Raw genomic sequence first — 23,213 nt, 5'->3', positions numbered from 1 at the left:
GAACCTGGATGTTCTGGGAAGGGGCATTGTGGTATAGTAGTTAAGAGCCCAGCCTCTGAGGTCCAGTTATCTAGATTCAAATCCTGGCTCTGCTATTTACTTGCTGTGTGACCTTGAGCATCATACTTAATCTTTATATTTTTGTTAATTTCTATTTGAAATGGGGATGATGATGATGATGATGATGATATCACCTCAGTGAGGATTAAACAAGACGATGACTGAAACCCATGAGGCACTTAACACATTGATTAAACATAGTAAGTGCTCAGTAAATGGTGGCTAATCTATAAATGGCCATTTTTAGTAGCACCCAATATTCTCCATCTTGTAATATTTATTGTAATATTTATTGATGGAGAGTAGTGGGCAAGAGACTTCCCAATCTGGGGGCTCTTCACTGAGGAACATGGAGGAATTGTGCTGGATTCCATCCATTCCACAGGGACATGAAAGGGGTACCCTGTACTGGAAAATGTAAGAAGGGAATCACTGATGGTGTTAGGATAGGGTAGACCTAGCCCTATGGCAGTTACTATTGTTACTTTATTTCTTGAAAGTATATATACTTCCGATTTTGTTAATTTTGTTACCCTTCCCTTTCTGTATGGTTACTATGAGTAACATTCCTGAAAAACCAGTGAAAAGAAAGAGAGAATGAATATTAGTGTTGGTTCCCAGTTACCTTGCAGAAAAACTCAGATGAAGGAAAGATATAAGTAGTGAAAGAGGAAAGGAAGCTAAATTTAGGAATTCAGGATTGTCAATGCTAAAAGAAAAGGAGTTAAGTGGAACTAGCTTGGGGCCCAGAAGTGGCTCTGGAGCTTCAGATCCCTTCTCTAGACTTCTTACTATTCTTCTACCTTGTTCCTTAAAGTTCTATTTTCTCTTCTCTAAAACAGGAAAAGCCATAGGCATTAAGGGACTGAGGAAAGGGAAAAGAATGCACATGGGGAAGAAAAAAATGTCTTTATGCCAGCTCTTCATTTGGAAACTTGAAGCCATTTAATACTTCACATCCCTCCTGTCCTTGCCTATACCTCAAAATACAGTTAGTCTTGTCACCTGTATATTGGCCTCCTCTTAACTGACTTGCTGAACTAACTGAAACTGCATTCTCTATTTAATCACATGGATTGCCGCCCTCAGCATATAGATGTCTTCTTCAGCCAAAAGCTTTAGGTTGCCCATGCATTCCTGCTTCCACCAGTTAAGTGGTCTTCTTTCCAATGGCCAGTTGTGCTGTGTTTGTCCTCAAACCTGTTTAGCCAGTTTTCCTTCTTATTTTAATTATGTAGTTTAAGTGAAGAGTAAATAAATTGATCAAATGCAGGAAAGACTTTGAATTTTGTTTCCATAAAAATCCAGCTTTGGAATGACTTAATAAAGGTTAGCTACAAAAGCTTTGCAATTGATTAGGTGTAGGTAGGACAAGGCTAAAAGTATATGGGGGGTGGGCGGTGATAAAAATCTAGATGGGCTGTGCATTCAGATGATTTCCCGAGTGTCTTTATGTTTCCCCTCCACTTTAAAGAAAGCAAAACTGGAAATCACAGATGAAGGATGTGGTTTATGTAAGACAGAAGATGCATAACTCCAATCAGCAGATCCATATGCAGAGAACAGGCCTTGGCCTCACATCAAAAGATTGGCACATGTGTGTACATTTATGTTTTAAGTTATATAAAGTGTTTATGGTATGTATGAATCTTTTTTTTTTTTTTTTATCACTTCCCATTGTATCCAGCTTACTGGAAAACCAACAGTTGGTGCCGATGGCATGGGACGAGACAGCTTCTTCCTGGACACTTTCTGGCTTTTATTCTTTGCTCTCCGCCCTTTGAACCTCCTTTTCCATTAAGCTCTCTAGACCAGTGGTGGTTGTATATTTGTACTATCGTCTCAAAACATTTTATATGTTGCCTTAAATATAACCTAGCTTTCTCCCTGAGATTATTGTTTACCCTTCAGCTCCCTTCACTGAAGGATATTTATTGGCCCAAACTCAAAGAATCTAAGGGCCTGGATCAGGCATGACATTTGTGTACTTCTCCATTTGTGACTTCCAAACATTATTCCTTCACCTTCCTATAAAAAGTCTTCCATTAAGGCCCGGGTGTTACCAGCTCTGCCACCCTTCTCTCTTCTATTCACTGTCACCATCAGGTCCTGGTCACTGCCTTGTATTCATCAAGATATTTAGAACTTGGCTTACATTTTTCCTCTCCATCCTAAGTTCACCTTCAACTTGGATGACTTTAGTAGAGGTCATGTCCAACACCCAGTAGCTGCCGCTCTTGGAGATCTTTGGCTGCAGTGGTTCTCCACTCATTCCACACTAGCATCACACTCCTTGTGACCGCTTCCAGCCCCTGTCATGGTGGACAAATGTTCTACCAAAAGATTCTTCAGAAATTTAAAACGCTAAATCTAGGATTTTCAGAACACTGATTACCCCCTTCTACCCTCTTTTAGCTTTTGAGTCAGTTGGAAAATTAGTAGGAAAGCGTAAAGGAGAATTGAAATTTAGTATCTGCTTTGCTGCTGATAAATCTAGATTGGAAAACATGGCTGGGATTTCCTGCTGAAGTGGGAGCCTCCCGTTACTTCCTCTTCCAGCCGTTAACCTCAGAGCCCACAGTGGCGGAGAGAGTGAGATGTGCACCCAGAAGGAGCACAGCGTGTTTTGGCTAAGCTCACACCTACGGGCCTCTGCAGTGAGCAGTGATGTAGTGCGCCTGCTCTACGAAGCAGGGAGCTGTGAGCCAACACAGGTCAGGGGCTCACAGGTCTCCTTTTGTCTTTTCTTTTTTTTTCTTTCCTGCAAGGTGACGAAAATGACAAGGGCTTCTCCCGTAGTACTTTCTCAAGAGAGAAGAAATGTTGGTGGAAGTTCCTACTTTATGAGTGAGGTGTGAAGGGTGCTGGGGAGGAGGAAGGGAGAGAGCAGTTCTTCTCTATACCTAAATTCTGCCACAGGTTCCAGCCCTTCCAGCTCTCTCAATCCTTTACTCTCCCTATAACCAGTCTTTAAACTCAAAGAGACCTTCAGAGCTTTGGCTTCTGGTTTTTTTTTTTTTTTTCCTTAGCTACCTGTCTCTTCCTGATTTTATTATATTTCCTGACCATTGTATCAGTCTGGGTCCAATCAGAAGAGAGAGAACAACTCTTAAGTTGTTAAGAGTTGTTAAGTTAAGAGAACAACTGAATATAGGGGTAGAAGCTGTAAGGAGCAGATGCTAAGGTACCACCTTTAGGGGAACATCCAGGAAAGAGGGCCCCTGACCAAGGCTAAGACTGGGACTTCCTTGAAGTGGGCCTGGATGTGGCTCACCGGGTGGCAGAAAAGTTGCCGTAGTGTCATGCTGCGGTGAAATCTGCCCTCTGGAGCATGCTGGGAGGGAAAGGGTGTCCACGGGGAGGTGTCTCCTTGGAGACACTCTGCTGCAAACTGTTCACGGTAGGGGCAGTGGCTGCCTTGTACTGCAGTAGCCTGCTTCAGCCTGCCTTTTCCTCCCTCAGTGTCTCTCCAGGCCCCGCCTCTCCTGACAAAACTTCACTTGGTGTCAGCCAGCAAAGGAAAAATACTTAGAGGGCCCAGGATTATTTTCACAGAGGGGGCAAGAAGGTTGAATTTGGAGCTGAGAGGCAATAAATTGACAAGCAGTACATTTACCTTTAACTTTCTGATCTGTTACTTTAATTCCTCTTGGATTAACTTTGCCACCTGTTAAAACTCTAAGGCTGGTCAAATTTACTATTTGTCTTTTATCCCCCTTTCCCCCAGGTTGCTGAAGAGCTTGGAGACAACCTGTGTGGATTAGGGCCACATCATATACCCATTGTCTTCAGCATCTCATTAGTTAGTGACTTGCAGTGCTCTCCACCATAGTGATGTTAAACTTATAACACTGTTTTTAAGGTGCTTTGCGCATCACTTTCAGTAATGATTTCACAGAGAAAATAGAGGCCATAAATGGGAACATTAATTTCTAGCCCCCAAACCTATGTGTATTCCCAGCCATGCCCATCCTTCTCTCTGTCTCTGTTGAAGTATTAATCCTGACCAGGGCTGGGCTTCTACCCGTACTCTCACCTACTTAAGGAACTTACTCTTTGGATCCCTCTGTTTCCTGAATCATCACCTTCTCCATCACATTTTAAAATAAGTCAATGTATAAATATATTTATGTCTCTCCTGACTTATAAGTAACAAAAACCTGTCTTCTGCCCTATTCCTCTCCTTTTCTTCATAGCCAACCTTCTTGGGGAAAAAAGTAGTTTGTGCTTGCTATATCTTTACTGTCTCATCTCCAGTTAATTCCTTAACCCTCTGATGTTTGGCTTCCACCCACCAGTCTATTGAAATAATTATGGTAAAGGTTAACCAGAGACTCGATTGCCAAATTGAATGGACACTCTTATTCCCGATATTGAATTCCACTCTCTTTTTGAAGCTGACACCTCTCTTTCTTGGATTCTCCTCCATCTTTCTCATGATTCTTCTTCCATCTCCTTCAAGAGCTTATCCACATTTGCCTGCCTCTAAACACTGGAGTCCCCCAGAATTTGCTCCTGGTTTCCTTCTCTTCTCTCTCCTTTCTCCCTGGCAGATCATATCTCCCATAGTTCAACTATCACTTAAAACATTGTTGATTCCCAAATCTGTACCGCCAGCTCAAGCTTCTTAACTGAAACTGTCTACTCTACAGTCTACTGCAACTACCTTCTCTTCTTACTTAAGGCTCTAAACAGTTTTTTTTTTTTCCCCCCAAACTAAATTACTACAGTGACCTCCTAACTGATCTTACTGCTTCTAGACTGGTCATCTTCAAATTCATCCTCCTCACTGTTGGCAAAATGGCCCTTCTATAATACGCACTCATATTTTTTGCCTGTTCCCTCAAAATTATTCAGTGGCTCCTTATACCGTAAGAAAGTTCAAATCATTTATGATTGTGTTTAGTTTTCACCATCTGATCCCTGAATAACTCTCCAGCTACATCCGTTGTCACTTTTTGCTTGCTTCAGCCCTTCTAAGTGATTTGCACTATTCACAAAGATTTTTTGTGCCTTTAATATTTGTATATGTGATTTTGTTTGTTTAGAGAGTCTCCTTAAGATACAGCTCAGTCATCGTTTTTCCTAAAGGGCCTCTGTAAGCCCTTTCTTGGTCTCCATTCTCACTCCCTTCTTAGTGCTTTAATTGTAACCCTGTGTTTACTTCTATCATAACAATTATGATACTGCATTGCAATTTGTTTGTAATTTATTTGTTTAGGTGAATGCCTCCTCTTGCTGATGATAAGCTCCTTTTAAAAAAGAGCTGTCTTTTATCTTCTTTGACATCTAACCCAGTGACTGACTTCTCTACATGAGATATTCTATAAATACTTATTAATAATTTAGATATTTTAAAGTTATCCTGATGGTAAAGAAATCTGTACTTGGTTTAAAAAGAATATTTTAATCACTCCTTTTTAAAAAAATTTTTCTTTTATATTGGAGTATAGTTTCAGGTGTACAGCAGAGTGATTCAGTTATACATATATATGTATCTATTCTTTTTCAAATTCTTTTCCCATTTAGGTTATTGTGGAATATTGAGCAGAGTTTCCTGTGCTATACAGTAGGTCCTTGTTTGTTATCTACTTTAAATATAGCGGTGTGTACATGTCAATCCCAAACTCCCAATCTATCCCTGCCCCCCATTCTTTTTCTGAGATCTTGGATCATCTTCACTATCATTACTCTGAATTATTTTTCCAGTAGATTGCCTATCTCCACTTCACTTAGTTGTTCTTCTGGGGTTTTATCTTGTTCCTTTATCTGGGACATATTCCTCTGCCATCTCATTTTGTCTAACTTTCTGTGATTGCAGTTTCTTTTCCACAGGCTGCAAGATGGTAGTTCTTCTTGCTTCTGCTGTCTGCCCTCTGGTGGATGAAGCTGTCTAAGAGGCTTGTGCAGGCTTCCTGATAGGAGGGACTGGTTCCTGCCCACTGGTGCGTGGATCTGGGTCTTGTCCCTCTGGTGGGCAGGGCTGTGCTCAGGAAGACTTTAAGCAGCCTGTCTGCTGATAGGTGGGGCTGTGTTCCTGCCCTGTTGGTTGTTTGGCCTGAGGCATCCCAGCACTGTTGGGAGGGGATAGGTCTTGGGGAGGAAGTGGTGGCCTCCAATGAGTGTGAAGTGGGCTCACACCAATGAGTACTCACCAGAATTGCTGCTGCCAGTGTCTTTGTCCCTGCAGTGAGCCACAGCCACCCTCCACCTCCATAGGAGACCCTCCAATATTAGCAGGTAGGTCTGGCCCAGTCTCTTATGAGGTCACTGCTTTTTTCCCCTGGGTCCTGGTGCACATGAGACCTTGTGTGCACCCTCCAAGAGTGGAGTTTCTGTTTCCCCCAGTTCTGTGGAATTCCTGTGATCAAACCCTGCTGGCCTTCAAAGCCAGATTCTCTGGGGGCTCCTCCTCCCATTGCCAGACCCCCAGGCTGGGAAGCCTGACTTGGGGCTCAGGACTTTCACTCCTGTGGGAGAACTTCTGTGGTATAATTATTTTCCAGTTTGTGGGTCGCCCACCCTGCGGGTATGGAATTTGATTTTATTGCTATTGCGCCCCTCCTACCGTCTCATTGTGGCTTCTTCTTTGTCTTTGGATGTAGGATATCTTTTTTGGTAGTTTTCAGCTTTTTTTTTTTTTTTTTGTCAAGGTTGTTCAGTAGTTAGTTGTGTTTTTGTAAGAAGGGGTGAGCTCACGTCCTTCTACACCACCACCTTGCCACTTCCTCTAGTCACTCCTTTTAAAATGATAAAATTTGGACAGGTTTTCTTTCAGGTATCTATCCTTTTCCTTACTCCTCAATTTGATGTTCTTGATATTTGGCCTTATTATGTCTACCTTCAATTGTTTTTTTACCTTAAAACTGGTCTAATTAAAGTCTTTTGTAAAGCAAAATAATCCTAATTAAAGTTGAGTATGCCAGGACTTAATTACTTGACCCCTTTTGAACACAACCCATAGATAAGGTGACCATATAATTTATTGTCCAACACAGATTTGAGATTAAAAGGGGGAGCTATCAGTACTTTCACTGGAATAATATGAGTAAACCAAGACTGCTCCAGGCAATCTGAAGTGTATAGTTACTCTCACTGTATTGTGAATATATATATATATGTATATGTGAATATATATATATAAACTTAAAACAATATTTTCACTTACAGTTGCTCATGTTGAATTTCTTATGTGTAAAATACTTAACTTTTCTTTTCCTTAAGCCACATAAATAAACATCAATGAAACACATGGGATTTATATGTGTTCAGATAACAAGGCACAAAGCTAACCTGGGGGAATGCACTTCTTCTCGGATGTTTTCTCACTGTGGTCTCTGGGGCACTGGAGGACAAGACAGGGACATTAGAGTTTTATGAGCTATTTGGCTTCACTCCAGGGACATCTCAACTTTGGAAGTTTTCTGGTGGGCATCATCTTTCAGCTGCTTTTCTCTACTGCCTCTTCTCCAGTGCTTCATTGCAGGGTCCTGAGCTTTTTTGCAGGAAGCACTGAGAGGAACATCTTGTTTTTTTAAGCACAGTTTAGCAACTGTGCCATTTATTGGCCTCTTGGGAAGCCACATTCTTGGATCACCATCGTACCAATTAATTGATTTTTTTCCCCCTGCTTAGAAAAAAGAAAAAAACGCTTTGCAAGGAAATAAAAAAGATACATTAGTTGGTTATTAGAAACACCGGGAAAGATTTTTCATTAAAAAGAGCTGTTAGAAGAAATGCTGAGTTTTGTGGCATGTTAGGTAAGTAGATATCTGACCCTGAATACACGTAACTAAGCAGTGAATCCAAAGACCTTACCACAGCTTCCAAGGCCCTGCACGATCTTGCTCCTTTTCATTTCTAAACTCCTCCCCATCTCCCTCCCCACAGTCCACTCCAGCTACACTGGTTTCCTTGTTTCTTCAACAGGTCAAGGAGATGTAGTGCAGGGCCTTTGCATTTCTCATTCTCAGTGTTGGAAATGCTCTGCCTCGAGATATCTGCATGGGTCACATCCTAGCTTCTTTCAGGTCTTTGCTCAAATGCCACATAATCAGAGTCTTCCTCTGACTTTTCTGTCAGCAATTGCACATGCTTCCTTCAAACACACACACACACATATCATTCTTCATCTACTTACCAAATTTGTTTTTCTTTGTGGCACATACGACCACATGAATTATACTACATATGTCTTTTATTTTTGTTGTGATTGTTGGACAGTAGAGGGACTTGGAGAATGTAAGCTCCATGAGAGTAGGGACTTGGTTTGTTAAGCTCATTACTCTATTTATAACCCCTGAACATCCAGGTTTTCAATAATAATTACTGAATGAATAATTGAATACATGAATCATGTCTCATCGACTTGGCAGGTGATTTTCCGTTTGGCTAAAGTAGTCATTTCAGTAACTTCCATGAAAGCTTGTAGGATGAAAGAGAATATACAAAACATCATGCTCAAATAGGATTTTCTTTTAGGTCTGGATAGATCTGCTCTGGTTTTCACTCTGTACATAAAGACTTGCATTTCATCTCTTCTAATGGTTGGCTGTCCAGTCAAACACTCTGTGCTGTGCTTCGCATACAGCAGATGCCTCACGTAATGGGCCATGGTACTCAGGTTTCAAATCAGGCTGGGTATTAAAGTTTGAATCATTTGTTGGATTTTATATGAAATTCAGTCCTGGGACTTGACTAAAAGTCAAGAGATAGTAATCTCACCTTTTAATCTCACAATTCATTAAAGGATTCATGATCTTTGCAATTAATTCTTAATTTATAATTTACCCTGGCCCCTGCTTTTCCTCTTACTTTCTGCATGATTTTTCTTGTTCCATTTTAACTGCTTAATAATGTCTACCAGAGATAAATGTGGAAAGAGTGGTGATGAAAACCTGGTTATTGTCTTCAGGGATTGTTTTGACCCAGCACCAACGCCCTCCTGCCGTCCTGTTTGGATGTTTTCTGATTACTTAATGAGATTATGGCTCTTCTGACTACCTTTCAGCTTTATTTCACTTAAGGTTGGGCTTTTTGTTTTAATTCCTTAGCATCTGCTAAATAACACTAGCATTCTCTTCATTTCTTTGTTTAGAAGAAATAATAAGGTCAGATATGTAATGGAGAACATATCAACTTACCATATATGTTCTTCCTTCACAGAGCTCAACATTTCTCCCATCATTTGTAGAAAATATTTGAGGTTTGGGATTTGCCCACTTGGAGAAGGAGGGCTAACAGTATTTCTTTCTCTCTGACTACTTTACCCAAGGCCACCCGGGTGGGATCTGGCATCCTTCCCCTTTTTACCAACTTCACTTAGATCTTCCTAGACTTCCTATATGCCACTCCTAAAATATAGAATCCTCAATAAAGAATTTTCCCACTTACGCTTGTGAAGTTTCTTGACCTGTTTTACTAGAATTGTTTCTCATTTTTGATCACTTTTGTAAATATGAATACTTCTGTTTTTCCTTTTTTCATAACAAATGTGTTGTGCCCAAATAAATATTCTCTCATCTCCTGAATAAATCCACCATTATGCTACACACAAATTAAAAATCACTAGGGGTTTTAGGGGCAGATTTTAACTCACATAAATAGAATAAAATTATTGCATGCTTTTATAAGCAGTGAAATCATTATGGCTACCGAGTTTGTAGTGCGTGGCCAACACTGGACGGTTTATAGCATTTTGATCAAAATAGAGCCCATATCTTTAGGTCAGCCAAACCATCAACTCAAGTCATGCACATAAAAGAAATTTTATTCTGGTTTTAGTTCATTTTCTCAGTGGTGTTTGCAATGGAACTGTGAACAGGTGGTTACCTAAGAACCTGAGTCTTTGCTTAAGGCATTGAACTAGTTACTCTTGAAGGTATAGAGTCTTGCCTGGTCTTGTGCCTGTTCCAAGAGAAACCTAATAGTATGGCTCTCATGATCTGATTAATCAATGGTTAATACATTTTGTAAGTGTATAATTTATTTTTATTGAGGAGAAATGTCTTTCAAGTGATTTTTTTTCCTCTAGGGAAAAATGTGCTCCATACTTAAAATTAAATTTTTATATTGACGTCCCATCAAAATAATTAAACACTACCCTAAATAATACTTAAAAGATTGGATTTTATTAAAACATGTTTTTGTATTTAAAAAAATGATGGTGCTACTTTGTCTCAGAACAAGTATAAAGTTTTCTCTTAAAATTATATATTTAAAGTTTTGATTCCTAAATACATGTATATTGTATTATTACTCCATTTAATCTTCCTTATTATTTAAGAATATTCAACATAATTTTCACATAAGCTATTTAGAAGTAATTTATCATTTAGTAGATGTTCAGCTTTGTCTGGAAGTTTTGCTGTCATTGTTTAAGCATCAAATCTTCTGAGACCTTCTCAGAGCAGATTTAGCCACTTACTTCTTTGTGTTTCTCCTTGATTTTTGTGAAATATTTCTCTCGTATAACAATTTATCTGTATAGTCAACCTGCCATTCAAGACTGTGAGGTTTCCGATATCAGGTACTTTGACATAAACTGAGCTCAGAGCTGGCCTATAGTGGTGCCCAAAGAATGTTTGTTAAATGAATGACTGATTTGAAATAAATTTAAGAATATAAAATTATTATATCCAATAGCAAAGCCTTAATTCCTTAAGCCTGTATAAATCAATTTGCAGAATATTTAAATAATTAATAGAAGAATAAAAATCTAATGATGGTGATTTCTAGGTCAATATTATTTTGGCACACGTGATTAAAATTTTGATGACTTTGACAAAAAATTGTGTTCTTACAATGGTAAGCTTTTAGTTCAACATCCAGAGCAAAAGAGATTGAAAATTATAATGACTTAAGTGGTTGAGAAAACTGATTGCACCTTAAGTAAGAGACATAGAAGAGAGGCAAGGGATTGAAGTGAGCAATCAGCTGAGTATCTGTTAAAGCTAAGTAGAACATCATGCAAACTGAGCAGGGACTCTGCTGAATGAGGTAATGAAATGAGTGGCAGAAAGCCTACTCAGAAGTCATTCTGAATGTCAGTAGGACTTTTTTTTTTGCCTTCTTCCTATATGTATTATGAAGAATTGGGACTGGAGCATTACATTTGGGAGCCAGCAATTAAAACCATCATTTTGATTTTTATACCCCCACAACATTTTTTACACTCCTACAAACCTTTTAAGATCAACCAGTTGGAAACTGTACTGGCTTCATTACTGCCTTTCAGTAATGCCTAGATCTTTCCTGCTTACTGTCCCCTTCAATATTTCTCTGAGGGCAGTTCTTCTAGTGTGTTCTCTTTCTATTTTATCCCACTTACAATTTAGGCTCATTTACATCCAGTTTTCTCAGTTGTAGATACAAAATTATGGCTCTGGCGTGTTCCTTTCCTGATGAAGTTGAGCTTGGAAAGATCAGGAGGTACACACAAAAAAATCAATCCTCCTGCCAAGGGCAGTAGATTGGAGTGTTCTTAGATGTTTCTACTTCATGGGATACTCTTATCATTTTGGCCTTTCCTTGACTTATTGATGTCTGCATACTAGTCTGGGGTCCTTCAGCTATCAAGTATTTAGTTTCTGAATAAATATTTATATTGCCACTCTTTGGTGTTTTAGAAATAATCTGCTATAATCCATTTTGTAAATGCTATTGGCATTCCCATCCTATTTAGTAGACCGCTATTGCTTGTGTAGTCACTTGTCTGCAGGAGTGTGGTTCTATGTTATTGTGGCTATCATCAAAAGCAAGTATGCAATGATAGCTTGGGGTACACTGTGAGTGCAGAGGAGGAACAGTTGCTCTGGTGGCCTAGTGCAGGCTAGTGGTTTGTGCCAGATGTGCCACCTAGGTTTGCATTAGTCAAGAAGAAGGACAAGTATTCATCAGCTATCCCCTCCATACTTAGAAACTTTTTATAGGCCTCACAAAAATAACTTGCAGTATTCTCAGAGTATAAAAGCGCTTCCAGAATGATAGAACTGTCCCTGAAGAATGTTTCCGAAACTCAAAATGGAAGCTTCATTTGTGTCTTGAAGTTATTCATGAAGTAAGCCCCTAAATGAGCACAGATCTCAGAATTCAGCTAGGGGTCTCAGTAAAGGGGTGATGGTTTGGTGATCTCATAAACAGACACTGGGCTGTGAATTTTGAGGTGACCAAGGCCGCCAGGTTTCTATGCTCTAATGATGTTGTTATAAAAGTACTCTAGGACTTCCCTGGTGGCTCAGTGGTTAAGAATCTGCCTGCCAATGCAGGAGACACGGGTTTGAGCCCTGGTCCGGGGGGATCCCACATGCTGTAGAGCAACTAAGCCCGTGCGCCACAACTACGGAGCCTGCGCTCTAGAGCCCGTGAGCCACAAGTACTGAGCACGTGTGCCACAACTACCGAAGCCCGAGTGCCTAGAGCCTGTGCTCCGTAACAAGAGAAGCCACTGCAATGAGAAGCCTGCGCACCACAATGAAGAGTAGCCCCCTCTCGCCCCAACTAGAGAAAGCCCGTGCACAGCAACGAAGACCCAATGTAGCCAAAAATAAATTAATTAATTAAAAAAAAAAAGTATGTTCGTTGTGGAAAAATTTGGAAAATGCAGACGTATATAGAAAAAAATTAAAATTATGCATAAGCCCATCATTCAAAGAGGTTGTTGCTAATTAACATTTTGTAGTATTTGTGTAGATTCTTTTCTGTTCACAGACAGCAGACCTACAGCATTAGGTGATTTAACATTTATATGTGATTTGTAATCACAACGGTTCCATGAAGTAGTGCAGTTTGTTGTCTTGCTAAGACACTGATGTGCATCATGCATGCTATAAAGTAGGTGTGCACAGTGACCCCAATGACCATGGAGCAATCACACCTCAGGGAGGCCTAGCATACAAGGTAGGGGAAATATTATGTGCTACAGTATTACTCAAGAATTTTGGAGTTTTTAAGGTCTTTGGCTATATCCTCAAAGGCTATCAAGTGTATATGGTGGCCTGTGGCTATGAGTGTGTGTGTATGCTTGTGTGTAATCACATTTTATATTTAGTAGCCTGATTTTCTTCACCCAGTGTCATATTATAGACACTTTAGCATGTTATTAGATATTATTTATAAATTAGTATTATATCAAATATTAGCTATTATTTGGAATGGCTTATTACATCCCATTAGTGGACCTACCTTAATTTATTTAACATCATTGGATACTTAGGTGGCTTATAGAGTTATGTCTATTTGTCTTATTGTTGCTATTACAAGTAACGCTGTGATGAATTTCCTTATTATTTTAGCTCAGAATCCCATGAAGTAATTAGACTGACATGTGTGTGTCTTTAAAATTTTTGAAACATATTGCCAAATTGCTTAACAGACAGATTATTCTCATTGACGTCCCTTCAGCAAGTTTAAACTGTGCTAGTCTCAGTACACCTTCACCTGCATTAAGTCTTATAAAAATGATTACAGTAACTTGACAACATAGTAGTTACTATCTTTCTTGGCATTACTCTGTGAAGTTTAATATTTCTCTTATTGACCATTAAATTTCTTTTTAAATTAAATCACGTTTTTTGCCTGTTTTTATGTGAGATGTTAGTGTTAATCTTATTAATTTGCAAGTGCTTTATATAATAAATGGAATTAATCTTTGCCTGTCATAAACCATGAATTTGCCCACTTTTTTCCATTTCTATTGCTGCCGTCCCAGTCCAAGTCCCATTATTTTCCATCTGAATTGCTTCAGAAGCCAAAATTCCTAACAGGTCTACAAGGATCAAGCCCCTGTTTACCATTCTAGCTTTGCCTAAAGACCATCCCCTTGCTGTCTGCACTGACCTTCCTTTACTTCTTTGACCACTCATTGTCTCTGTCCTCCAGCGCCTTCCCACATGTTCCTGTGCTTGGCAAGCTCCCTTCTCCCCATAGCCGTTCCACACAACTTTACCCGACTAAGCCCCGTTTTTAGGTTAGGCTTCCTTGAACATTTGTATTGATAGCATCCTTTTCTTTTTCTTCCTTACACTGAAAACAACTATAATTCATTCATTTTTGCAAACTAAATTTTGGACAATTACCTGTATAATTGAGATGGGATAAGTGATTGACATGCATTATTTCTGCAGTTTTGCCAAAAATATATAAAAACACATCTGTTAGGGTGGAATTTTAAAAAATGATCTCTGTGGTTCATGGAATGTGAATCATCCTCAAAAAGTGATGGACAAGATCATGAACTCTGGAGTCTGAGGGCTTGGGTAGGAATCCTGGACCCACCGATTTTGAACTGTGCAGTCTGGGACAAGTTACTTAACCTCTCTGCGCTTTGCTTTCCTCCTCTGTAAAATGGGGTTAATAATCGGATCTGTCTTTTATGATTGTTGTGAATTTCGAATGAGGTAATTCATGTGGTGCTTAGCACACAACCTGGAACATGGTAAGCACTATATAAATATTAGTCATTATCCTCCTTTTCATCCTCATTTCTATCTTCTTCATCTTTGAACTTTATTAAGTGCTAACTCTGTACAGCATAGAGCTGGATGGTATCTGGGTTTCTGTTTTCTTTGCAGGGAATTTCTCTGCTGGTTTTGAAGTGTTTCTTCTCAGATAATGTAGTTACTTCTGATTGTAGTTTGTGCAGTCTTTTCTGTCACTCTGCCATTCTTCTTTAGGATATTTCACTTCTGCTTCCAGAATGGTACGGCATGTCTTCTGGAATACAACATAACTTATTTTTGTTTCTTTTTTGGCAGTATAAATATTTGAGTATTAACACTCAGATCTGTTTTTCTTGACAGCTGGCAAACTTCCCCAGACTCTGCGAGGAAACGGAAAGGATTGTTGCTAACCACATTCGTGAGCGAGAAGGGAAGACAAAGGACCAGGTGAGGAGAGGCCTTCCCTGGTGGGCAGGGTCCTTGTGGGAAGTGGAAGATCTCCCCAGGGTTGTTTGGTGGTCTCCAACAGTCGGCGTATCCCTGAATGGAAAAAAAAGAGCTGAGAACACCACCACATATGTTTATTTTTACTTATTTATGAATTTTATACATGTTGCTATATAGGTAGTGTAGTGTTGCTATACTAACATCTTGTGTATGTTAAAAATATAAACATATATAAAGACCTTAGAAGGATAACATTTAAAAAGCAATAATAGGAGTTCCATTATTTTTTTCAATACTTCATGAATCATCATGTGTACGCTTAGCATGTACACACCCCACTTTGAAAACCACTAATCCAGAAACATATCACATTTTTTCTTTAATATAGGGCCCACAGATGGGCACCAGGATATTCATAAATTGCTAAAATGTTTTGCAAAATGTTTAGTTTTTTTATTTTTTTTCTTGAGGAGAATGGATAAAGCTATTCATCAGCTTATCCATGGAATCTATGACTAAAAAAATAAAAACATTTAAGAACAGCTCTTTTAAGCATTTCTAACTATTTTGTAAATACATATGGTTTGTAAGGAGTGGCTTTGAAATTGTCTTCGACTCTTGGCTAACTATGAATGAACGATTATTTTCAAGTGAGAATAATTCATTGAAAAAAGTTAAGGACTACATGAAAGTAATTAAAGCTTCTTAAATTTAGGTGGATGTTTTCTTAGTTACTTATAAAGCATTATAATGGGAAACACAAAGGTTTTCAGATGCTCTTCAGTTCCAGGACACAGCTGCGAGTGTGACAGCATGGAGAGGACACTGGACTCAAGCCATGTGTTCACCACAGAATAACAGCATGTTCTTGAGCAAATCACTTCTCGGGACTGTTGTTTTCTCATGTACAACGTTGAAATGTTGGTCTGTATGATCTCTGAAGTCCTCTATAAGTTAGAATTCCAAGATTTTGTGGTTCTTAGGTGAATTGGGAAGAAGGAGAGAAAGAACTGGGGAAAAGGAGGAAGGCAGAATAGGAGAGAGAGAGGTAGAGACAAACCACAGGGAGAGAGACACATGCAACATGTGTCAGAGGGTATTGTAGGGTTGGGTTGGGCGTGGAAGGAGAAAGCAAAGAGACAGAGGAATGGAGGCCCAGCAGGTTGGGATATTTGTGAGTGACTCTGGTAACCACCTGCTGCTCTCTGCTCGAGCTTTGGGATTCATTGCTGCTACTTTTTATCATCGTGTTTTGAAAGTTAACAAACGATTATTCATAGTTTTCACTTATTTTGCAACTTTCTCACTCTTGGAGTAGTCACAATAGCCAAAAGTGGAGAAAGTAGGCTTTGTGACTTAGTAGAGATAAACAAATCAATGTTAACTCATGAGCCAGTGAAATCAAGCCTGGGTCCAGGTATACAACCCAAGACCAGAAGTTCCCCCACACACCTAATGTCACAGCTCCTGCTGGACCAAGAAAACGAGTTCTGTTATCAACTGTACTCCTGACCTTAAGTAAATAAGATAACCATTTTAATTTGTGTCTTTATTCTATGCAGTTCAAATGATAATACATCCTACTTAACTCTTAGGGATCCTGTGTAAAAACAATATTGAGGAAAAAACTGTACAATTATTATCTTAATTATCTTTGTGTTCATATCTAAATCAGTTAACTTCTTCATGTTTCATGTTTCAGAGTTTTTGTTTTACTGAAATGACACACTCAAACTTTTCATTGTCATTAAGATTGTGGGCTCCAGGGACTTCCTGGTGGTCCAGTGGTAAAGAATCCGCCTTCCAATGCAGGGGACGCGGGTTCCACGCACCGTAATGAAAGATCCCACATGCGTCAACGAAGATCCCATGTGCCACAACTAAGACCCGATGCAGCCAAAAAAAATAAGGAAAAAAATTATTAAAAAAGAAAAAAGATTGTGGGCTCTGGGTTCAGACTGCCTGAGTTCGAATCCAAGCTCTATCATTTGCTTTCTGTGTAAATGAACAAGTTATTTATTACTTTTACTCTTCAGTTTCCTCATCGGAAAGTGGACTAATAATGGTAGTTAACTCACAGGTATTTTGTGAGGATGAAATGAAGTAATCCAGATATAGTTCTTAGTTCTTCATTAATTTTAGTTGTTTTTGTTATTCCTAAAGAGCTATGACACATAGTAGACATGAGAAAGAATTGCCTTTTCTGTTTTCAAGGGAGACTGTCTTCCATCTGTACCTCGGATGTAGTGATTAATTCATTCCCCAAGTGGGAGTTAAGGGAGGGAGCGAACATCTCTCTCCTAAGTGACCATCTCAGGTAGCCTGGTTTGACAGTTAATCAACTGCCCGAAGAAGCTGGTGCCTGCCACTGCTAATATGGACCTGTGTGGCATAGTAAAAACGTGCATGTTTTTGGTAACGTGAACATGTCAGTTTGCATAGATTTCACATTTGATTTCTGAACTCCGTGCTGCTTTAGGCCATATGGTACTTCTGAAGTCACTGGTCAGAGAGTGACCCATTTCCTTAGACCTCTGTACCAGTACTGCTTTGAGGTATTCTTGCAGTTTTTTAAAAAATGGAATTATTACCAACCTCTGCTCTGGAAACTTTGTGTGTAGGGGAAATTCTTCAGAATTAAAAATATGAAAAACCATAAATCTGTCTGAACTTTTTTCTAAAACAAAGGTTTTTTGAGCTTCGGTGTGTGCCTGCTGTTATTCCAGGTGCTTCCATACATGTAATTGCATGTTGAAATGGTTGGCTTTGTGGGTGATTACTGCTACCAGGGGTAGCTTTACATTTCTTCAACTAAATTTTTAATAACTGTGGGTGAGAAAGGCAGTGAGAAACTCTGAGAGAGTGAAAAAAAGAGAAAAAATGTACTATTTTCCTTTTCATCCCCCACATGCGACCTGGCTCTTTTCCTAGGATGAAAACAGACTCCCAGTTTCCAGGAATATGAATGAGAACAGCCATAGTTGTTATTTTTCTTCCACTTTTCCCCTGTACTGCAGTCCAAGTTAATGTGTGTGAACATCCAAGATATTCATGACAACCTTTGGCAATGTTGAGAATTATGTAGATATTTTGTTCTTTATGGTGGCGACTACTAATTTGTGCTTGAATATTATGTTTATTGATCCAAACTCCTAGCCAAATGGATTTGGGGTATAAAATTTAATAGAATCTGGATTTATTGTAGGGAGAATAGTGGCAATGCCACAGATAATCTAATAGTGATGACTCCTCCTAACTCTTCAGTTTTCTTCATTAAGAGAAGAAAAAAAAAATTATCTGATGATATGAAAGTTTTCATACAAGTATGATATTGTTGACCCAGTTAGCGCCTGGGCATTGACTTTATGTTGGTAGTGAGGATGGGTTTGGGGTGATTCATTTAGTCTTTTTTTCGGTAGGGCTCCTTGGGGCTCACAGCAAGATTTGGTCAGATGACCAACTGAGATTAGCCACAAAAGCAAAGCCTCAGAGACCATAGCATTGGGTAATGAGTGAGAAACAATAATACTTGGCCATGTACTAATTATATGGGAATAAATTTCTCCCTTTAAAATAAACTATTCTTCAAGACTGGTAGATCGTCATAGAATTTACAGCCACAAATATTTCTCAGGCACCTGTTGTGTGTATCATGCTAGGTTCTGGGGATAAAGTGGTGAACAAGATAAATATAATCTCTGCTTCCATGGAGCTTACAGTCTTGCAGGGAAGCAAAACATCAAACAAAATATAATATAAATAATTAATTACATTTGTGATAAACACCACAAAGAAAAAGTATAGGGTATAATACATAAAAATATAATCATGATTTATAGACTATATGAGAGTAATAGCATGATCCAACTTGGTCTTGGGTGAGGGTGTGGGGTGAGGATCAGGGAAGGCTTTCCTGAGGATGCACCTCCTGGGGGACATTATATAGACGGTGCCAATGAACTGTTAGCACGAATGCTTCGATGCACTCAGATGTCACCTTCAGTGAAGCCTATTGATCTCAAGGAGGCTTTCCATTTATTTGTATATTGCCTTTTTGAGTTGGTTGATGAGATACTTCTCCTACTTTCCTATAGGGAGCTTAAAGAGATAGAAGAGGAGAGGAAAAACAAGAGATGATATTGCTATTCTGTGGCTAACATATGGTGTCTACAGGAGCAGGAAGCTCTAAGCAGCTCCTGCATGGCCTTCTTGCCACATGTATTTTTATACATGTGTCCTTTTGAACATTACACCTACGTTTTAGAGGAATAGAATAATTCTAGGTTCTGTGTTAAGTTGGCTCTGTGTTAAGTAAGCATGTTAAGTACATGCTTATAAACTATAATGCTGTTGTCTTCATGTGGGACTCAGACTTTTCACATAGATCTTTTGTTTCTGAGTTTAGAGTAAAAATGAGAGTCTAATGAAAAAAGTTAATGCAACTTTTCATTCTAACTGAAGCATCCTTTTTAAAATTAAATAAAGATAAATGATTTGTAGGCTATTACCGAACTTAGTGTTTGAGAATATTTAAGATGGGTTTTCACTGAAGTGATTCTCTTGGACTTATAGGTATTGCTGTTGATCGACATCCAAGTCTCCTACATCAACACCAACCACGAAGATTTCATTGGCTTCGCAAAGTACGTGAAATCCTTGATTGTCACATGCATTCCTCCTGCTGATTTGTCTCAAATACACATGTGAATTTCTACAACAACCCCAGCATTCTGTGTCAGGATTAACTCTGAGTCAACCTACTGAGGAGATCTGAGCCTCGTGGCCATGGGGCCATGTTCTCTGAATAAAGGAGTTGGCTTCTTTATCGTACAGCATGGGAAATCATATGTAGCTCAGATACTCCTTGTTTTTGGATGATGATCTGCAGTTTGTACTTGAGCTCCCATAGATAAGCAGTAACAGATGCACATTTAAAATATGTTAGGGAACAATTTCTCACATAAATTTGAAATACCCAGTGCAATTCACAGGATACAAGCTATTTGGCCATCCCTAAATCAGACTATAGTGGCCTATTTTTTTTAAAAAAACTGTCCTTTGTGAACTTAGATGTAATCTTTTTGGATGAACATTCTCTTTTCTATGAAGTATATATACTTTATATAAGCTTGTCTATATATTGCTATTCTATCATACATGTGTTCTGTTATATTCTAATATTCTATTGCTATGTTCACAGATATTGTCAGGTAAACATTATGCTTAAGTATTCAAGGTTGGTTATTTATTGTGTGACATTTTCAAGACCCTGAATTTACCATTTTTTCCTGCCTTTTAGTGGAATCAGTTTTTTATTGCTTTTAAAGAATTTTGATTCTAACTCTAAAATATACCTGTGGCATGTAAGTGGTTCCAACCTCAAGTATATAAAATATAGTTTATTTTATATAAAAAATAAAGTAAAGACACCTATGTACTGTTACTTTACTATGTATTCAAGAATAGGGACAAATAAAAAATGAAACACAAGAAAATGTAAAACTAGACTGACTTAGTTTTACATTTTGACTTAGAAGAAACAGATATTTAGATCATGTGACCTAAACTAAACAGTGGCCTGAGGAATTTATAGGCATGTTTTAGAGAGGAAAGGCCCAATTATTCAACAGAAAATTGTCTCATTCTGAACATGGCCTAACAAATAGTGTATACACATTTTGCATCCAGCAGTTATTACTATTGTGTGGTACACTAGTTTTTGGTTTTGGTACATTAGTTTTTTCAACTGTTTCCTGTCTGTGACTTATGTGTAAAATTGTTAGAACTCAGTGATTAATATGTTCCTTTAGACAGTTGTCTTTTTTTAGCTGCACTGCCCGCTCCAACTTCTAGATAGGGATTTACTCCACAGCCACTTCACACAGACCTGCTCCCCCGTCTTCTTGCCCCCATGGCTCTCATCATCTGTACTGCTCATTTCCCTCTGCAAAAGCACCAGTGGCAAGAAACCTAGACTCCGGTGTGTCTTCTTGTCCCTAGGCCTGGAAGGGTGGACCTGAGAATTTCTACCTGGTTTTCTGTGTAGTCCGTGAAATCCTTGTGACCTGTTCCAAGCTCTGCTCTAGTTGCTATGGGGGAAAGAAAAAGAAAAGGAAAAAAAAATTGTCTTTTAGGAGCTTGCCTAATAATTGAAAAGTATAGAGAAATGCAGGTAAAAATTTAAACTGATGCATTCTCCATTTACTTCACTTGCTTCTTTGAGGAATTTAAAAGAAAAAGAAATCCTTGAGTCATTTGAAATAACCAGGAATACTTCCTTTCATGTTGATTTTTATTGGTTACAAATGCCAGTTTGATTTTTATAAAAATGTAGCAGATGCAGATATAAACTTGACACCATAACTTAAAAGTGAAAAGGATATTGCAGCACTGTCCTGTTATGGTATCCTGATTCAAGGAGGAGACAGAGAAAAAAATCATAATCAGTTTGGAAGGATTCAAGTTTTGAACATGTTTTGTAACCAGCACTAAATTTAAATTTCACCCCTATACTCTGCTTGAAACATTTTCCCCCTAGATTATCCTTTTACTTATTTTTAAAGATAAATGGTCCAGAGTTTATGTTCTCCAGTAAATTTTAATATTTTCTACCTCAGAAGCTGTTGAACTAAAGTATTATGTTGACTAGGTTTTCAAAGGCGTATAATTTTGCAAATGAAAATGCTTCAATTACAGCCTTTTGTTACAGTCTCTCTGTAATCCAGGTGACAGTCCCATTTTTCCAGCAGTGAGATAGATTGTGAACCTTTATGTTGTTAGGGGACTAAAAAGAATCATTGTTCAAACTGCTTTAGAAACCCAGTAACTTTGCACATTTCTCATCTAATTTAAACTGCACACCTAAACTTCCTTTTGAAGGACTGGTCTGGGAGTCAGCAGCCTGAATTCTTTTTCCAGGGTTTGCCACTGATGAGGTTTGGGTTTTGGCCACTTAGTCTCTCTGTATCTCAGTTTATTGCTCTGTCAAATGGAATAATAAAAAATCCCTGTCTTGTATACTTTTCAGGATTGTCAGAAGATCAAATTAATGAAGTTATGTGAAAGTGCCTTTGAAAATTGTGGTGCAGTCTGTAAAAGTGAGAAAGTACCATATGTACACACTCACACACACACACACACACACACAGGAACTTGATTCTACGAGATGTACCATTTTACTTCATTTATGACGTTTTTAATGACTGGAGTATGATTGCCACTGAAAGACTTTTTTAGTTGCTGATGTTATCTCCAGATGTAATATTTTGCACTGAGACTCAGAGGTAAATGTTCTTTCTGTTTGTATGCTGAGTTGGAGTGCATTTCAATGTGACATGGGATAATTATGATGATGAATAAGTGTTCATTTCAAAATTACTTTGAGGAGTTGTGGTATTTTTTGTGCTTTTAAAAATTAAAAAAATATGGTTGTAGCTATAAATTTTGAAGTTGGCAGGAATGCTGTTTCCATCAAGGAAGAAAAGCCATATTTGAAGACAATTATGTAAGTATTTTTAAGTTCTGAAGATAGAAAATTAAAGTCTAGAGTTGAGGAAAATAAGCATTAGTTTCATGAGATTTTTAGAGATTTACCAAAAGAGGAGGACCACCCCTCAGATTTATAGGATGGTGATGTATAGAGTATTTTACACATGTAGTTTGTTTTTCAACTGGGATGACTTTTTGTTCTAAAAATTACCAAAAAGAAAGGAAAACAAATTGCTAAAATTAGATTAATGGAAAGTGATGTCTCAGAGTAGTGTTCAGAACAACTCAAAATTCTTTCTGCTATAGAATTTATTCTGCCGTGTTGAATATGTGAAACTTTTTTTCATCTCCCAGTTATTTGTTAAACATCGACCGTAAAATATGTACCATGTGTAATGTGTCCAAGTAAGCGCTGCTGTAGACTTGCTTTGGAATTTCTTAATTTCTGAAGGCTTGATTTTTCAATTGTAATATAGTTTCTGAACCTAAAAGTTTAGTATTTCAGAAGGAAATGTCAACTTTCCTCATGACTTAAGGATTTTAATTTGTCATTCTTCCCTGGTGAAAAAAAACCCCCAACATTCTATTTTTCTTAACACAACATAATTAGTTTTTGTTATTTAAGAAAACGCGCTCTTCCAATTAATTATTCTTCATTCACTTCCTCTCTTTCTCAGTAATCCTGTTGTCTGAACAGAAAGGCAAGCTTGTTAGCTGAATGCCGTGGGGAGTGAACTTTCAAATTCTTGTGCTCTTCTCCATTTTCATGGGCACAGTTTG

The 23,213-nt window shown here is 38.4% G+C and overlaps 1 protein-coding gene across 6 annotated transcripts in view; it reads left to right on the top strand.

Moving 5' to 3' along the window:
• Positions 1-23,213, top strand: part of DNM3 (dynamin 3) — a 576,662-nt gene that overhangs the window by 233,513 nt on the left and 319,936 nt on the right. For all 6 annotated transcript variants that reach the window (XM_082382854.1, XM_082382856.1, XM_082382851.1 and 3 more), the window contains exons 11-12: positions 14,859-14,945; positions 19,518-19,588. In XM_082382854.1, coding sequence (XP_082238980.1) covers positions 14,859-14,945; positions 19,518-19,588 — 158 coding nt within the window. The remainder of the gene's footprint in view (positions 1-14,858; positions 14,946-19,517; positions 19,589-23,213) is intronic.

Source organism: Balaenoptera borealis (genome assembly GCF_965194805.1).
Source record: "Balaenoptera borealis genome assembly, chromosome: 1".
NCBI classification, from domain to species: Eukaryota; Metazoa; Chordata; class Mammalia; order Artiodactyla; family Balaenopteridae; genus Balaenoptera; species Balaenoptera borealis.
Note: the sequence above shows the minus strand (reverse complement) of the source record. Positions and strands in the feature narration are given on the sequence as shown.